The sequence below is a fragment of the Dipteris shenzhenensis genome, chromosome 5 (assembly GCF_047967505.1).
Source record: "Dipteris shenzhenensis isolate YYH24624 ecotype China chromosome 5, Dip_SZ_1.0, whole genome shotgun sequence".
Classification (NCBI taxonomy): domain Eukaryota; kingdom Viridiplantae; phylum Streptophyta; class Polypodiopsida; order Gleicheniales; family Dipteridaceae; genus Dipteris; species Dipteris shenzhenensis.
The window spans coordinates 54,181,388-54,199,546 of record NC_141600.1 but is presented as its reverse complement, the minus strand read 5'-3'; the positions used below and the strand labels follow the sequence as shown (position 1 = coordinate 54,199,546).

The 18,159-nt window shown below is 44.1% G+C and overlaps 1 protein-coding gene across 3 annotated transcripts in view; it reads left to right on the top strand.

The window, feature by feature from the left end:
• LOC147902205 (uncharacterized) overlaps positions 1–18,159 on the top strand; it is a 162,216-nt gene that overhangs the window by 50,545 nt on the left and 93,512 nt on the right. For all 3 annotated transcript variants that reach the window (XM_087375270.1, XM_087375268.1, XM_087375269.1), the window contains exons 3-5: positions 1,288–1,413; positions 1,580–2,038; positions 14,652–14,741. In XM_087375270.1, the coding sequence (XP_087231396.1) occupies positions 1,288–1,413; positions 1,580–2,038; positions 14,652–14,741 (675 nt within the window). The remainder of the gene's footprint in view (positions 1–1,287; positions 1,414–1,579; positions 2,039–14,651; positions 14,742–18,159) is intronic.

Here is an 18,159-nt window from a genome sequence, read left to right as displayed (position 1 = left end):
GGCTGAAACTTGAGCAAGATCTACCTCTGCTCCATGTAGGGTCGGAAGCTCTCGAGCTAAGTGACTCACGTAAACTAGATCGAGAGTCCGGTCAAAGTGAACATGGGTCCGAGTGGGTGCATGGAGGACTCTCTCTGTGGCTGTCCTGGTAGTGGAAATACAGAATGTCAAGTATGAGTGATCAGCACCGAGTGGGGGAGGGGGTACTACAAAGTCATGAATCTGAGATGCGAAGGCAAGGGAGCCCATCAGGTTGTCCACTGTGCTTGTCCCCCCTCCATGTGGGAAACAAGTGAGTCCTCCGGATGATGGCCATCTCTGAAGGCCATTGTATATGATCAGATCATATACTGCTCCCAAGAGAGAGAGAAAGAAAGAAAGAAAGAAAGTCTATTAATATCCATGGTAGACCAACAGGTCTATGGGACAGCAAGAAACCATCTAGTACATCCGCTTTAGGGAGGGCACATGGCAGCTCCCAGCGAGTGCAAAAGCAACGCCAATTTATTTAGAGTACCTACATAATAGTATGAAAGAGTAATCAGCCATACATCAGTTTAAGACTTAGAGTCCTTAGGTTTGGATTTAAACTCTTTGATTAATGCTACGCCGTCACGGTAAACTACCCATTTTCCATTCTTTCTAGCAGTCCCGACTTTAGCTAATTCAGTTGCCTTATTCTTGAGTTGAGCTAGTGTAAGCTCCTCATCTATTCATACTTTGATACCCTTCAGCTTGTAAGATTGTCGGAGGAGCGTGATCCGCATATCTTTTGACTTCAATGTAAGGATGGCATGACTTTTAGATTGTTCAATAGAAGCTGGCCTGGAATTCGTCATCCTCCTCCTCACTATTCAATGTTGGGCAAGGCTGCTTTGATCCTAGTCAATATTTCGCTATATGTGTCCTCTTTGGACCAATCTTTTGGGAGTCCCCCTATTTTGATCTTCAGCACGTTATTACGTCTAGCTTCATGTTCTTTAATCTCTGCTTGAATATCAATTTTACTTGCTTTGGTGTCCACTTCCACAATCACTTCCTTGTGTGTGTGTGAGAGAGAGAGAGAGAGAGAAAGAGAGAGAGAGAGAGAGAGAGAGAGAGAGAGAGAGAGAGAGAGAGAGAGAGATGACACATCACTGGTATGCTGGTTGTGAAGTCGTCATGATGTTCATTACCATCTATTTTTGTTTCCCTGCAGCCAAGCTAATTTCATATTTTTTTGTTGCAAATTGACTGCTAAAGTAGGAAACCCTTCTTGAAACTAACCTTGTAACCATGTTCTCTAAGGTGGGCACATTTCACAGTATTTGCGCAAGAATTTTGCGATGGCATCCATGCTTTGGTATAGACAAGAATTTCGTGATATTTGATGAAGATGATTCCCAAAAGCTTTTGAAGAACATTCTGAATTTGGTGAGCTCCCCTTCAATTTTCATAGGAGGATCTTCTTGTCACACTAACTTCTTAATTCAATATCTAATCTTTTTGAGCAGCCAGTTACTTGAGGCCATGTTTACTTTTGGCAAGGTTTGTGTGTACATCAGATAGGATTTCAAATGTTCGAGGGATTCTTTTGCAGGCACACAATGCTTTGAGTGGGGAATATCGACCAAGAATTAATACTGTGACATCTTCTACCTCTTCTCTATCATCTAACATGGGCAATGGTGTTACTTCTGATACTTCAACTTTTCTAGAAGAGGCTAGAAGGGATGAAGAATCAGAATTTCATGAAAATAATGCCAGAGAAAGAATCCATGGTTTACTTGATGACTTAGTAAAAATGGGTTTCTTAAAGGAAAACAGTGCCGACAATTATGCATTAAAAGAATGGTTGTATTCCATAGGAAAACCCGAGGGTGAGCGGCAGCACAAATTCACAGTTTCTTCTGCTGCTGCAAAATCCCTTTTGAAGTCCATCAGATTAGCGAGGGCCTACGTGATAAAAAGCTTGGTAGCGAAGAGGACCCGAAGAACTGATCCAGAATTCCCTATGCATTTGACACCTGCACATCTCAAAATGGCAACATTATATGAGGTACTCTACAGTAATGTGGGTTAACTTTTTCTCTGTTGGCCTTGTATGTATATGGAAAAGTGGGTTTTGCCATTTGTTTTGTAATTTAGGCATTATTGCATATAGGCAATGATCCTTATGGATATAATGCTAGCTGTGAACTTTCGATTAGAATGCCAAACAATACATGTATTTTAGCAATTTCTTAGGGTCTTAATTTGCTCACATCATGTAAATGTTTTATAAAGGCACACTTAGTGTGTTCTTCTGTCAGGTTAATGTTACATTGGTGCTAGTGCATCCTATAAATGCGATCTTTCCTTTTGGATGCTAAATGGCTATCACATCAGATTGCTCATGCAGTATTCCAGTTGCTCACATTTGTTGTGTGCCAAGAATTGTGAAGTTGCATAAATGCTGATGTTTCCCTGCATCTTTCTTTCCCTCTAACCATCTACTAGAATACTTGGAGAACAGATTGAAGGATCGGATAGAAAGGAGAGAGCGCAGGTAGCAAAGGGTCGCAGAAGAACACCCGTCACGTCAAACTTAGATTATCCAAAACAAAAGAGTACAAGGTACAAGTACCTAGACCTAGGACTAAGTGTCCTAGGTGTCACATAGGACTAAGTGTCCTATGTGGCCTAAAAGACACTAACACTATAAGTGTCTTTATTTATGCCTACAAGGCACATACCATGGCCTCTAGGGCATCACTAGAACGACCAGAGGATGGCCTACAAAACCCCCTCCATGGGATGGGCTGAAGTACTTTGGAAACGTCTCAGAATACCTAGTATTTTCTAGTCATGGTGGCACATGTTCATCCAAAAGGATATAGCCACCTATGAATGTACAAGGGATGTCAGATCATGTTACAAAGGGAACCAAGTGTAAAGCCTGCCGAAAGACTTCGAACTTGGGACGAGGAAGTGTTTTTGTAAACATATCTGCTATGTTGTCCTCTATGGGAAGATAGGAGAACTCTATGTCTCTTGTTGACAACCGCTCCTGAACATAATGATAGTGAACTTCAATATGCTTGGTACGCGCATGAAACATTGGGTTACGCGCAATGGCCGAAGCACTCTGGCTGTCAGTGTAGACAATAGTGGAGGATGTCTGGTGAATACCAAGTTTTGTAACTAGACGTGGCAACTGTTGGTTGCTTCTTGCTGAGTCGAGATACATGAATTGCCAAGCAAAAAACAATTGCCAGTATGTGACACTCTGGTGTCGGAACATCCTGCCCAGTCACTATCCATGTAAGCATGCATGGTAAGTGAACCCTGATCACCATAGAAGAGGGCTAAATGCTGTGAACTGGGCATGTGCATGAATCTGCTGAGCTGAGATATTGCATACTGCAAGTCAGGTGTGGTGTGACATAAATAAATAAGGCATTCAACAGCCTGCTGATAAAGAGTGATATCCAATGGTGGGCTCCCATCATGAGCTGAGAATTTGAAGCCAGGGTCCATTGGAGTAGAGATTGGCTTGGAATCCTCAAACTGAAAATGATCAAGGAGCTGTCCAATATACTTGGACTGAGACATCATGATACCTCCCTCAACATGAGCAAACTGAATGCCCAAATAATAATGGAGCCATCCCATGTCTGACATGTCAAAAATCTGCTGCAAATTAGCCTTGAAAGCTGCAATTTGTTGAGTATCTGGGCGCGTGATGAGCAAATCATCCACATATAAAATCAGCACTAAAAAATTAGATCCACTCCCACGGACATAAAGAGTGGGTTCTGTGGGACTATTCTGAAAACCAAGGGATAGTAAGTGAGCATGAATTTTGGCATACCATGCCCTGGGTGCCTGCTTCAAACCATAAAGGGCTTTTTAAAGCCGGCATACCTTATTTTCAGATTTAACAACCTCAAAGCCAGGAGGTTGTGTGACATAGAAGTCTTCCTGCAGATCCCCATGAAGAAAAGCAGTTTTGATGTCAAGCTTGTGCACTTGCCAATGATGATGGGCTGCAATGGCAATGACACATGTAAATGGTAGTAATCCTGGATGTGGGAGCAAATGTCTCCTCAAAGTCAATGCCTTGTTGTTGGGCATACCCTTTTGCAACAAGACGGGCTTTGTATCGATCTATGCTGCCATCAGATTTCCTTTTTAATTTGTAGACCCACCGGGTACCAATGGCATGCTCGCCGGGAGGGAGATCTACTAATTCCCATGTGTCATTTTTAGCAATGGATTGTAACTCAGCTTTCATTGCATCCATCCACTCTTTGCTGTCAGAAGCATCTTTATGGCACAAGGGCTCTTCATTGCATGCTGTAGCAAGGAGTGCAAACTCAAGAAAGTGACCATGCATCTGTCTATTCTTTGATCTTGTCCGGGCAGCAAAAGGCTGATCTTGTTTGCTGTCCCTCAATGTATCAAGAAGCCATCTGGGAACTTGCCTTTGCTGTCTATTGACAGCTCTTTCTTCAATGACTGCATCATGAATAGTGGGATCATTTTGTGCCGGAAGAGAGACCTGTAAATCAGCATGAGGTTGTGGTTGATTATTGCTTAGTGGAGGGCCTGCAGGGGGTTCATGTTGCTGGTCAAAATCCTCTTCTGATGATGGTAGAGGTAACCAAGATTCAAAGGCATCAAACATGTCAACATCTGGCTTTGCTTTGTAGTCCACAAGAGGAGAAGCTGAATGTTCAGCAAAGATTACATCTCTACTGACAATAATCTTCCCAGTATTTGGTTGATATAACCGATACCCTCTGCTCTCCTGGCTGTAACCAATAAATATGCATTTGATTGCCTTGTCATCAAGCTTATGTCTCAGCTGAGATGGTACATGAACATATGCAAGAGACCCAAAAACTCTCATGTGTGAAAGTGAGGGCTTCCTACCTTTCCATGCTTCATAAGGTGTAACAGTCTTCAATGCCCGTGTAGGTGATCTATTCAGCAGATAGTTGGCACACATTACTGCATCAAGCCAGAATTTATTGGGCAAAGACTTGGCCTTAAGCATGCATCTGGCCATCTCCATTGTGGACCTGTTTTTCCTTTCAGAAACAGGATTCTACTGAGGAGTGTAAGGAGTAGTGCATGAGTGAATAATGCCCCGTGAAGACAGAAATGCATCAAACTCCTTTGACATATACTCTTCCCCCCTATCTGTGTTGAGGGTGACAAGCTTGCATCCTAATTCATTCTCAACCATATTCAGCCATCTCTAAAAGCATAGGAAAACTTCAGATTTGGCTTTTAAAGGATATACCCAGCAATATCTTGTGAAATCATCAATGAGAGTCATGAAATACTTATACCCCCCATGGCATTTGTCCTCATTGGGCCATAGACATCACTGTATACTAGCTGCAATTTCCTTTGTGAGAGTTTTGGACAATTCTTTTGAAAAGGAAATCGGTGCATCTTACTCAACAGACAACCCTCACACACATGTTTGGAAATTGTGTGAGTCCGAGGTACATCATTTGCCTTCTGCTGTGAATGTAGCTTTGCAAGAGCTCTATAATTGAGATGGCCCATTCTCTCATGCCAAAGATGAGTTTCAGCAAGCCATGTGAGACTCCTTTGTCCTCAAGATACTGGGGTTTGATGATGAGGCCATCCTCCGACACTGTCAAGAAATGGTCATAGTAGAGTTGGGTCTTGGTGGGGAAATCCTGGTCCCCTCCCAAAGTCCGAAGTGTGTGAAGCTGGAGGAGGTCTAACCGTATGATGCGGTTAATCTCATCTCATGGAATCAGCTCGGGGGTGCATCCATGCTATACTGAAAAGGAAGGAGGGAGCCTGTCCATCTGAATGCCATGACTAGTGAGCCAAGCAGGGACGTGTGTATACCATGTTGTATCAAACCCACTCTCTGCCAGTCGGATAGAGGATTCCAATGCCAGTCTCGGTAGCCTCTCACGAGGTAGGTCCCAGACGCTATGGAGGAAGGTCACTGTTTGAAAGGTGGCATCAATCTGAAGAGGGGTCATAGCAAACTCCGCTTGTACTACAAATCATCCTGGATCCCATGATTATCTGTAGCCGCTCAAATCTTTGCCACTTTGCTGCTGAAATATCACACCCCCAGAACGGTGCTGCATACATGGCAGTTGGTCTCACTAGGGTGTCGAAAAGCTAGCACTTCGTCAGTGGGTCTTGGAAGTGCGCCTGGAAACACTGTCGCTCTAGTCAGGCCAGAGCATCATATCCTCGTGTGAGGTGTGCTCGAGCTACATGGATCATCGTGAAAGTTGGCCTAGTGAAAACTGCAGCCAAGTATGTGTAGGACTACACAATCTCTACTAGCTAACCTTGGTAAGTAAAGCTATGTCAATGGAGCACTGGGTATGAGGTGTTGAAGATCATAACCTTGGTCTTCCCAAGGTTAACTGTCAAATCTCTCTCTGTGCAGAACTCCTCGAGGGCCTTCAGATGTCTCTGTCAACCTTCTGCTAAGGACGACAAGAGGACTATGTCATCCGCATATAGTAGTATCGGTACTGTTGGGATATCTCAAGGTGTATGCCTCAGGCACACCTTGGTTTCTATGTGTGAGTGCTAGAGGCACAGTTAGGTGCCCATAAGCACAGTTAGGTGGTGGAAAGCCACATAGGATGATTGAGAGAATCTAGGAGCAGATTGAGGAGATGATTGTGGAGCTCTGAAGTCATCAGTGATGTTAGTGAGCATGTAAGAGGTGCCTACATAAGGACCTCACTCTTCTTCATTCCATAATGCAAGTATTCTGAGTTTGTGTTCACTCTACTCTTTCCTTTCAGTCTACCAACATGGTATTAGAGCCCTTTGATCCTCCTTGAGCCCATTTCTGCCACATCATCATCTTCTTCTTCTTCTTCATCTTCACCATTTCTCCTCTTTCTTCCCAAATCTTGCTAAAGCTTGTTCTCCCTCAGTTCTCCACCATTCTCCAAGCCCTTCCTGCTGGAGATACCCCTCATTTGGGCAAACCTCCACCTGCAAGCAATTGAAAAAAAAACGTCTTTGCTGGCTGCCATTCTCCAAACAGCGCATTTTTTCGTCATTCTTCTGTTGCAAAATACTCCTTGCTTGCTGTGCCATTGCTCGAGCCCTCTTAGGAGTAGATTGGCGACCTCAAGACGAACATTTTGAGTCATTTTTCAGCTCATTTGGTTCAGTAACGAAGGAGAAATCGTCAAAACTCAGGTTCTGCCTGCAGCAACTCCCCCGGGCAAAACGACGCGCCATTTCGCCCAACCTCTGTGCTGGATCTTCTCTGGTATGTGAGCTTTCTTTTGCTTCAGAAAGCCCTCTTTTCCTTGCTTTGAAGAGTGAGATACAAGCCCTCCAAGTTCAGTCTTTTGATTTTGACAGTTTTGACAACACCCCAATCGTGCTCTCCACCTAGTCTGATAGGCCTCCTGGGGCACGAACTCGTCCCCTGAGGAACTCATATAGGCTCATCATCCCCTAAATCAGAACCTTTGGGATCTGCATCTCCTGGAGTCTCTTAAAAGTCTACAAAGCAGGCATAGACTTTCTGACGCCTCGACTTAGCCTCCTCAATGATAGCCCTCAATGTGAAGATGTGGTCTAGGGTGGAATGCTGTCTCTGAAATCTTGCCTGTCCTAGGGCACACTGCCCATGTGCCTCTGTGTGACTGCTGATCTCTCTCTCTAGTACAGATCCATTGATCTTGGCCAGAGTGTGGCAGATCCATAGATCTTGGCCAGAGTGTGGCCACTCATGAGAGTGCGGTAATTCCTAGTGTCCATGGGGTCACCTCTATGCCTTAGGTGGTGTCAAGTGGCCAAGGGCCTGCTCACGTGTGAGGTGAGCTCTCATCTCTCTGCACTCATCATCATACCAGGGGTTTTGAGGCATCTTTCCCATTGAAACGTGCCCAGGCCGAGTCGTAGGGAAAGATTTGATAGCTGCGTCCGTGAGCACTGTGGCAAGGGTGTCTAATGCGTGGGTGAGTTGCGTGGGTGAGGTCTACCTTGTCCCCAAGTAGTAAGACAAGTAGAAGTAGAAGTAGAATTTATTAGCGTCCTCGGGGGGCCAAAAATGACCCATGGGACCCGTCTCGATACAATGTAAAAAGAGTCTCCTCAAGGAGAGGGGTCAGGAGTCTATGAGTTCCTGACGACAGGTAAAAAGACGAGTGACAAAAGATCCCAATGCTGCCGGAGAGGCAGTGGAGAGAATTGATGCAAAGAGAGTGGTGATGTGATGTGTTGATGTGTAGTTCTAGGAGTTCTAGTACTAGTTCATGTGTGTGAGTCATGTGTGAGTACCGCATGTCACTCTGGGAGTTATCCCATATACACTTGATACATGTGTGTGTATGTGCTTAGCCTATATAAGGCTTGTACTTCACTTATCATGTCATACTTGATGAATGAATGAAAGCATTCATGGATTCTACATTTGTGTACCATGTCTTCACTCCCTAGCCTATCTCTCTCTCTCTCACTCGCGCCATGTTTCTAACATGGTATCAGAGCAGGTCATCTTGCCATAGTGCCCTGCCACGCCATCTCTGACCTAACCCTAACCCTAATTTTTCTCAGCCTCTTCCTTCCTGCAGCCACCTCCAATCTGTTCATTTCTGCCTCAGTTCAGCCTCATTTCCGTCTCTTTTCAGCTGTCTTCTACCCGTTTAGGGTTTTTGCACAGCTGCCCTCTTTGCTGCCCTCATTTCACCTCTGTTTTGCTGCTTCTTATGTTCATTCTACCCATTTAGCCTCTCCACAGCCTGCTGGTCGACACGCCCTCCAGGAGACGCCTGCACGTGTGGATTTTCCAGCCTTCTTGGAGCTTTTCCTTCCCATTTTTAGGGTTTGCAGGCTGCTGCAGCAGAAATCGACCATCTGTGAGCATTTACTGCAGAATTTTGTGAATTTTGGAGGCATTTTCGACCTAGTTTGGAGGTGGTACTGCAATTTCGTGCTGTTTTGGTGCTACTGCGGCATGACCGCCTACATCAAAGGTGATTTTGAGTGTTTTCCTCATCTGCTCCAGCATTTCAAAACCCTAAATTTCCAGCCACTTTTGAGGTGTTTATGGCCTTTCAGCACATCAAAATCAATTGTTTCTCTTTGTGAATATTTGCTGCAGCACCCTGGTGCACTTTGAATAGCCGCCTGAGCACTTTGAAGCTGTTTTGAGGCCTCTAGCATACATATAATAGAAATTTTTAATTGCGGAGGCCGCCTTCCACGTGGACAGCCTGCTCTTTACACTTTCGAGCACCCTGCTGAGCCTTCTTGAGGATTTCGGATCTGCTACAGCAGTTGGAGTGGTTTCCACATCCTCTAGTGCACATCTCTTGGCTCTTTTTTGCATTTTGGGGCATCTACCAGCTGTTGGACACGTTTATCCAAGCATTTCTTAGGCTGCTGATTCATTTCAGAGCCCTAGACCAGGCCCTCTATTGGCTGGCTACCCATTTAAGCTTGATGGCTTTGCTATCTCAGTTTGATACTATGGAGACTCGTCCTTGTGGTGAAGACTCATCAACATCACTCTTAGCTAGGGATGACGAACATGACAAAGCACTGACACTTATTAATGTGAGGTTGGTCAACAAATTGCTTCACTAATTTGACCCCACTACCTCAGCCAAGGAGACCTTGGACAAGCTCAAGAATATTTATGCTACATCTACTAGACCTGAGCAGTGAGCTTTATCTGCTATATTGCATGATCTATCCCTCTTTGAGATGGTCGATGATGCTTAGCTCTATGTGTTATGTTGAGTCAATAATGGTTCTCAGCCTTGAGTTGTCCCTCTAAATTGAACGTATTTGGAGTCAATAAGAGGTACTCTTCCCTGGGTCGTCCCCCAAAAATGAATGTATTGTCTTTTACTTTGGTTTGATGGTATTGACCACCCAGTTCAGAGTAAAGGGGGGTGACGAGTGATGGTTTGCCCTTGCCGGTCGCAAGCTAACTGAGAAGTCAGTATCACACAGGAGGTGTTGGATAGTTGGACTCGCTCTTTGCAATATTGCGGTGGAGGGGGAATCGGTCTACTCTTTGGGTGTTGGGTCTCACACTCTTTGCTCTGAAGGGGGGTGTTGGAGATATCATAGCCATAGAGTGGGTGATGTAATGTGTTGGTGTATAGTACTTCTAGTACTAGTTCATGTGTGTGAGTCATGCGTGAGTGCCGCGTGTCACTCTGGGAGTTATCCCATATACACTTGATACATGTGTGTGTATGTGCTTAGCCTATATAGGGCATTTATTTTCACTTATCCTGTCATACTTGATGAATGAATGAAAGCCATCTTCATGTCTTCATTTAAGCATAATTTTCTCACACCCTAACCTTCTCTCTCTCTCTCTCTCTCTCTCTCTCTCTCTCTCCACCATGTTTCTAACAAGAGAGAGAGAGAAAGAGTTGTATTAACGTCTTTGGAAGACCTCGCGGGCCTATGAGATAAAGTACAGATCAAGAAAGTAACTCATACAAGCCACCGTGGGCTGAAGCAAAGGGTTAGTTGTTCCCCCTCCATGTGGGAAATAAGTGATCCCTCTAGATAATGGTGATCTCTAAAGACCATTATATATGATCAAGTCGTGTACAACCCCCATCTTGAGCAAGTGTCGCCCATACCCAGTCACATGTGGTGCATGGTGGAGAGAGAGAGAAAGAGTTGTATTAACGTCTTTGGAAGACCTCGCGGGCCTATGAGATAAAGTACAGATCAAGAAAGTAACTCATACAAGCCACCGTGGGCTGAAGCAAAGGGCTAGTTGTCCCCCCTCCATGTGGGAAATAAGCGATCCCTCTAGATAATGGTGATCTCTAAAGACCATTATATATGATCAAGTCGTGTACAACCCCCATCTTGAGCAAGTGTCGCCCATACCCAGTCACATGTGGTGCATCCTCTGAGTGCCTCACTATTCCAAGCTCTACTGGGTCCATCTTTGGTTCTCTAAGGGAATCCAATCCAAAATCTAGTAGATCCACCTCTGTCCACCATGCGTGCATTGAAGTCATTTAGGAGGAGGATCTCTCTCTGCTTGGAGAACTCCGTGATATCATCGTATACCATCTCATATGGGGTGTGATACTCTGTGGTGACCTAGTAAGGCAGAGCAGGTGAAGTCACTTGGCTCTTTACAACCTTTGGAAATACCATCAGGTAAATGGAGAGCATTTTCACGTATTTTGTTTTGATTTGTGACATACACAAGGAGAATATGATTCCCAAGATACCTCAGTTCATTCGACAAGAGATTTCGTTAGTGCACCATAAAGTAGCGGATTTGTTTATGCGTAACTTATTTTGTCTACATAGGTTACCGAGATTTATAATATCAGATGGAGATAGGAGATTTACTCTAGCATAAGTTAAATGAAACATCCGTCTAGCTATGGGTAGGGGCTAGACTTTTGCAGATGAAAAAATAACTTTTAGAGAATATGATGGTGAAGGGAAAGTTTTTCTCACGTTTCCTTGACACGCAAAGTCCCTATCTAAAAGAGCATGGGTGAAATTATGACAGGTATGACTTCGTGGGTCATTGTTTAATTCTAAAAAGAATAGGCATAGTAGTCTATAGATTTATTTACCATAGAGTTGCAAGGTGCATTCATTGTGTCATGTTTTGTTGTTAAAAAGATTTTTGCAATCTAGAAATACATTGATTGAAGGTATTGTTATGTTATAGGAGATGGAGGAGAATGCAAGTATAAACCGGCAAGAATATTGAACCTGGAAAAAATGCAAGTTCGAACTAGAAGACACCTTTTGTGCTGATTGCATGGCATGGACTTCCTTTATTAGAGGTGACTTGGGAATCCATTCGCCAGATATGGAGAGCATTCTCATACTTTATCATTGAGAACACTGATGCCTGAGGAGGAAAGGAATATTATGGTCTAGTTGGACTGTAATATGACCTTTGACAGATTGGTAGGCTCCAAGTCCTTAGTGATATATACTTTGTTAGAGGCGACATGGGAATCCGTTTACTAGATATGGAGATTTCTCATACTTGATCATCGAGGACAGTGATGACTGAAGAGGGCAGGAATATTATGTTCTAGTTGGAATGTAATATAACCTTCGATGGATTGGTGGGCGCTAAGTCCTTGGAGAGACAAAAGAATGCTCTTTGTGGAGAAAGACTGTCTATGAAAATTTGGGGGTGACGTGACCTCTATCCACGAAGGGGTATTGTTGTGGAGGTGTGGTCTGAGTCACACAAGTTTGGAGGAGCAAAGTGTTTTCAAACACCCGTGATTCTAAATAATGTTGTTGAGCTTATTGATTTACAGGTTGATGTCGCAGTGTACAGTAATAGATCTTGGAGTGTGACACTTGTACTCACGAATGCCTCGTTTTAGATCGTCAAGCTTCACGATATGGCCCAATGCGTGCCAACAAACAAAGGTTATGATGGAGGGATTGTTCATCGTCTATGTAGCTTGCAATTGAGGGGATGAGCAGTATGGTATGGAAGGTGACCATTAACTAGATGGTTTCACTGGCATGGCATAGCTAATAATCACCTATCCACATCACTAGGGGTATGCGCAATTACCGAGCCAAATTATCCGAACAAAAAAGCCCAAGCTGAGTTTTTTTACACATCTTAATCAAATCTAAGAAAGTATGGGGGTAAATGGTACTTCAGTAGTCAAAGCACCATGCTCCATATAGGCCTTTTATGGGAGATGAAGTGAGAGAAAGTAAGGAAGTAGATGGTGCTTGAGTAGTCAAAGAACGGTGCTTCATAATTATTCCCCAAGAAATATGTATGATCAAGAAGAAAGAGTTTGAAGGAAACACCATCCCAACCTCTGCCTAGGTATTTTTGCTAGGGAAGGTAGGGGAGGGTTGATTTAAGAGAGGGAAGGGTCCCTTTGCAAGTTCACACGGGGGAAAGTAAGGGAGAGGCTCGTGGTAGGAGATGGATGTTGAAGTGATAGAGGTGCACTATAGCCCCTCTCCAAGTACTTTTGTTGGGGAAAGTATGGGGAAGGCCCTTTCGAGGGACAGAAAGGGCCCTCACTGTGTACTTTTTGCTAGAGAAAGTAGAGGGGGATCCCCTTTGGAGGGATAGAAGGGAACCTTCCCAGATACTGTTGTTGGGGAAAGCTAGTGGGGGAGGCCCTTTAGAGGGATAGAAGGGCCCCTTCCCAAGTACTTTCTATGGGGAAAGGAAGAGGGGGGGGGGGGGGGGGCTTCCCAGGTACTTTTGCTAGGGAAAGGAGGGGGGGAAGGACCCTTCCTAGGTACTTTCGTAGGGGAAAGTAGGGGGGGAGGCCCCTTCACAGGTACTTCCATTGAGGAAAGTGGGGGTGGGGGGGAGGTCCCTTCCCAAGTCCTTCCATTGGGGAAAGTAGGGGGGGAGGCCCCCTCCCAGGTACTTCCATGAGGAAAGGGGGACGGCCGGGGGAGGCTCCTTCCTAGGTGCTTTTGTTGGGGAAAGTGGGGGGGGGAGGCCCTTTCCCAAGTACTTTTGTTGGGGAAAGTAGGGGGGGAAGGCCCCTTACTAGGTACTTTCATTGGGGAAGGTAGGTGGAATGCGCCTTCCTAGGTACTTCGGTTGAGGAAAGCAAGGGTTGGAGGGGTGGGGGGGGAGGCCCCTTCCCAGGTACTTTTGCTAGAAAAGTAGGGGGGGCAAAGTAACTTGTAAGGTTGATGTAAGAGATAGAAGGGTCCTCCTGAGGTACTTTCATGGGGAAAGTAAGGGGGGAGGCCCTCTGTAGGGATAAAAGTTGAAGTGAGAGCATCGTTTTGTTGCAAGGAGCTAGTGCTCCTTTTAATGGCCTTGCAACATTTGAACACTTTATTGCCCCTATTTATTGGATAAATATGCTTATGCTCGTGGTAGTAAGAGAAATTTTTAGAAACTAATCCAATTTGCCACCTTTTAGACCCCCCTGCCTCGCCAACTTGTATGTTTTAGCATGGAAAACGGCAACTCCCCCAGGCTTCTAGCCCTAGCACATCCACATGCCATGAAGATGGGCTTGTATAGAAAGCACTTCCTTCAGTTGAGCGAGGATGTCATCTAGCCACTGGAGTATCTACGAGTCCACCTGTCCCACGCAATACAGATAGCCATGGGTCACCTCAAGACCTCATGGCATATATTTAGATAGAGGAAAGATGCGAGATCAGAATCACACGATCTTGCAAAGACCCGAGACTCCCATGTTGTAATGTGATTTGTTTCATGGGCATTCTTCGCCTTCTGTAGACATTAATAGACCTTTCTTTCTCTCCCCTCCTTTGTGCCTTGTCTTTCTCTTCTCTTTTTGTTTTAGTTTAACCGAAGACAATCTAGAATCTATGAAAACCCACACGGCAGGTTACACTTAGGTAATGACTAGAACGTAACCACCATTTTTCTTAGTAGGTAGTTTCCTTTCCTCCTTTCATACTTTGATGTAGTCTTCCAAACAAACCTCTCATTATCTCTTTTTATGAATTTGTCATCCTTTTATATGTGGGTGTGTGCATGTGTCTGCTGCTCTGCGAGTGTGGTGGTCCGTTTTTTCTTTTCTACCTTTGTATTCCAAAATAATTCTCAACCTTAAGATTGGATATATGTAATAAGGTACATGGTTGGGATGGCTAGACATTTTTCAATCTTGAAACTTTTGGGCTTCTTAATTGCTTTCCTTATTTTGCAGAATGCACTGAGGAGAAACAATGCAGTTGATTTTGATGATCTCATCCATCTTGTAGTGCGGGCATTGCATCTTAACTACAACTTTAGAAAGGTAGTAAATGCTACTTTGACAGCTGAGCCCATGGTTGTGCAAGATAGTAATGAAAGCAATGTATCTTTTATATATGTTGGATGTAAGTATCTTTTGTATATTTTGGGTGTATCTATCTTCTCCTTGAGGCTTGAAAATGTTGGGGAAAGGGGGTGTTAAAGTTCATGTTTTGCTTGTTAATGAAAGATAAGGCCTAGAAGGCAGGTGGATATGACTACTAGAAACTTGAGAATACCTTGAACATTCAGTCCAATAGCTACTAGTATAGATCTCATTCTCAATCCACTGATCACAGAAGACTGGTTTTTAATGCTTTCTATAAATAGCGTCTGGAATCGTCATCAAACAAAACTCTTATGTGCGAAGTGGCAGGTCCTCAATAGTTACGAAGTTCTGCATACATGGCATAAATAAGCTGAAAGCCTGGAAACGCACAAGAATTCCTCCTAGCCGGTATTTAAAATTACTGTTTTGTGGGTGATAATATATCACATGTTATTTTGAAGAGGGCCATGGAGGAAGCCTTTTGCCTCACCTGCATTGGATGCCTCTTTCTAATGCGGTTAGAGACTTTAGCACAAATTTGGAATCATGCTTAGTAGCATGCATGGGAAAGCTTGATAGCCATAATCAGGGGTAGGAGGCCATTAAAAAAAGGTTTAAGTCCTTACCAAAAGTAATAGAAGGGCAGGCCGCTAGTATCAAAGCACTTGACCTGGAGGTGCAAGCACTCAGATAGGATGTCATGAGGCTTCTAATTCCAATTCTGTGACGTGGCTCCAGTGCTTTGGAATCTCTGAGGAGTGAAAATGCAACAACAAATGCTTGGAAGAGTCAGAAAGCACTCAGGAGAAGGCATAGAGCAGACCAAGAGAGTGGAGGCTGAAGGATGCAACATGCCCTGAGAACAGCTAGGAAATATATTCATGAGAAGTTTGTGGAGTGGAGCTAGCTCAAATCTGTTGTAGCTTTTCCCCACATTGTGAATGGCCTCTTTTTCAGATGAATGGTAGACCTTTTTTTTTAAAGCAAGCACCTTCTGCTTCGTACATTTCCAGGAGAAAGGATGAAACAAAAGCTCAGTGGATTATAGTTTGTACTCAAAATATGGTGATATAGTTCTTATTATATTCTATGCTATAATATAGAAATCACAGGTAACAATGAGAGACTAATGGATGAAACCAAGGAACACTTGAATATGTTTCACTGCCTAAACCAATTCTCCTTCATCAATGGGTTCTACTTCTGCAGTACCATATCTTACTGTAGGCCATCTCATGGGCTATCCATAGATGCCGCTTTTACCTTGGTATGTGCCTTGTAGGCCTAGTTATAGTCAGTTAGGACTATTGGTACAGTTAGTTTATGTACCATCTAGGTCATTTAGGACATTTAGCCCTAGGGTTTTGCTCTGTTAGAATTATTATTATAATTCAGCAGTGACCAATGTAATGTAATAAGTAGGTTAGGGGCACTTTTCCCTCATTTAGAGGTTTTCCCCCCTAACCACAGTTAGTTCACTAACTAACCATAGTTAGTTCACTAACTAACTATGGTTAGTGAACGATAAGGTTTTGTCACTTAGACAAAACCCATCCCACTCCTTGTATTAGTCACTTCTTCTATTGCAAGCACTACGTTCAGCTCTCTTGCTTCCTGCTCTCTCACTCTCTCATTTCTAACATTTGGTATCAGAGCAGTAAGACCCTGCTCCCTGCTCCTAGCCCCCACAAGCTTCAGCTCAAGCGTGAGAAGCTACCTACCTGCGAATCATTCCGTACAGCCACAGTTGGCTGTTTCGTACAGCTCGTTGGCTGTTCCGTACACAACTCTCATACCAGCGCCAATCTGCTCTCAGCTCCCTGCGTCGTACAGTCGCTGTACAACGTACGGACTTTTGTACTACAGCTCGTCGTCCGCACGCGCTCTTGCACTGCTGTCTGTACAAGTCGTACGGATTGTTTCGTACAGTCGTACATTCGCTGTACAGCCATACCTGTGCCGCTAGTCCGTACATCCGCCGTATTAGTCCCGTACAGATCTGCGTCAATTGTCCGTACATCCGTACATTTCATCCATACACAAACCTCCGTACAAGTCGCCGTACAACAGAGCTGACAGGTCCCGTACAACACAATCCGTACAAGTTCAGTGCCATCCGTACGGACATTTCCGTACTGTCAGTTCCATACAAGTTGAGGAGCCTGTACTTTGTGCAGAGTTTTTCTTTGCAGGTGGACTTTGGAAGGTGTTTTTTGGTAGGCATTTGCGGAGAGAACCATTGTTTGGTTTGCATTTTGGGAGCTTTTGCATTTTTTTGCAGAGAATTGCAGAAATTTGGGGCTTTTAGTTGATTTGCCCCTTTTAGGTGCAATTTCTTGCAGAAATTTGGGGCTTTTGCATGCAGAGTGCAATTTGTGAAACATTTGGGGCTTTCAGACCATTTGCCCTCTTTTGTATGCAATCTCCCACAAGAAATTGAGGCTTTTGCATTTAAATTGCAATTTTGCAGGTAAAAAAAGACTTTGGAAGTTTGCAGACAGTTTTGGACTCAGTACGAGTCAAATTGCAGACTTTTGCCACCTTTTGCAGATTCTATTTGCAGATTTTTGGGCATTGAGCAGAGCATTGTGGTGCTTTTTAAGCCTTTGACAGGCTGTGACAATATTTGTCACTGTGGGCATATCTTTCTTTGCAAGTTTTATTTGTGCATCTTAAATCCCAGGATGGGATTTTACTTGTTCAGTTTGCTGTATTTCTGAGTTTATCTGGCAAAAATGGCACAGAACAACTCAAATGAGGTGTTCGGGGTTCTTACACAAGAGGATAAGTTGGATGGCACCAACTACTCATTGTGGAGTTTCATGGTTCGAAATATCTTAGTTGGCAGAAATCTTTGGGATTATGTCACTGGAGATGAAGAAAGACCAGATACAACGCCTATACCTATCACTCCTACAGCTGGAGGCAGGGGTAGAGGTACAAATACAGCACAAGTTATTGGAGCAGCCGCTCCAGGAGCTCTCACAGCAGAGCATAAAAGATGGGACTCTAGAGATGCACAAGCTCTTTTAGTAATTTCTCTTTTTGTCAAGAGGTTCATTATACCTCATATTCGGTCATGCAAGACATCTATGGCAGCTTGGGTAATACTGGAGAGTATGTTTGCAGCAAGAAACGATGCCATAGTTTCCTTTCTGAAGCGAGAACTTTCCCATACACATATGGAGGAGGGAGATTCCATGAATTCTCACCTCACGAAGCTTCAGGATCTCAGGGAACAATTGCTGAACATTGATGAAGTCATTCCGGATTCAGAGATGATCTCCACCACTCTGAACTCTCTTCCTGAGTCCTATCTTGGTTTCCACACCTCGCTGAATTTGTCATTGAGGGGGGCAGCAATCCTCTCTCC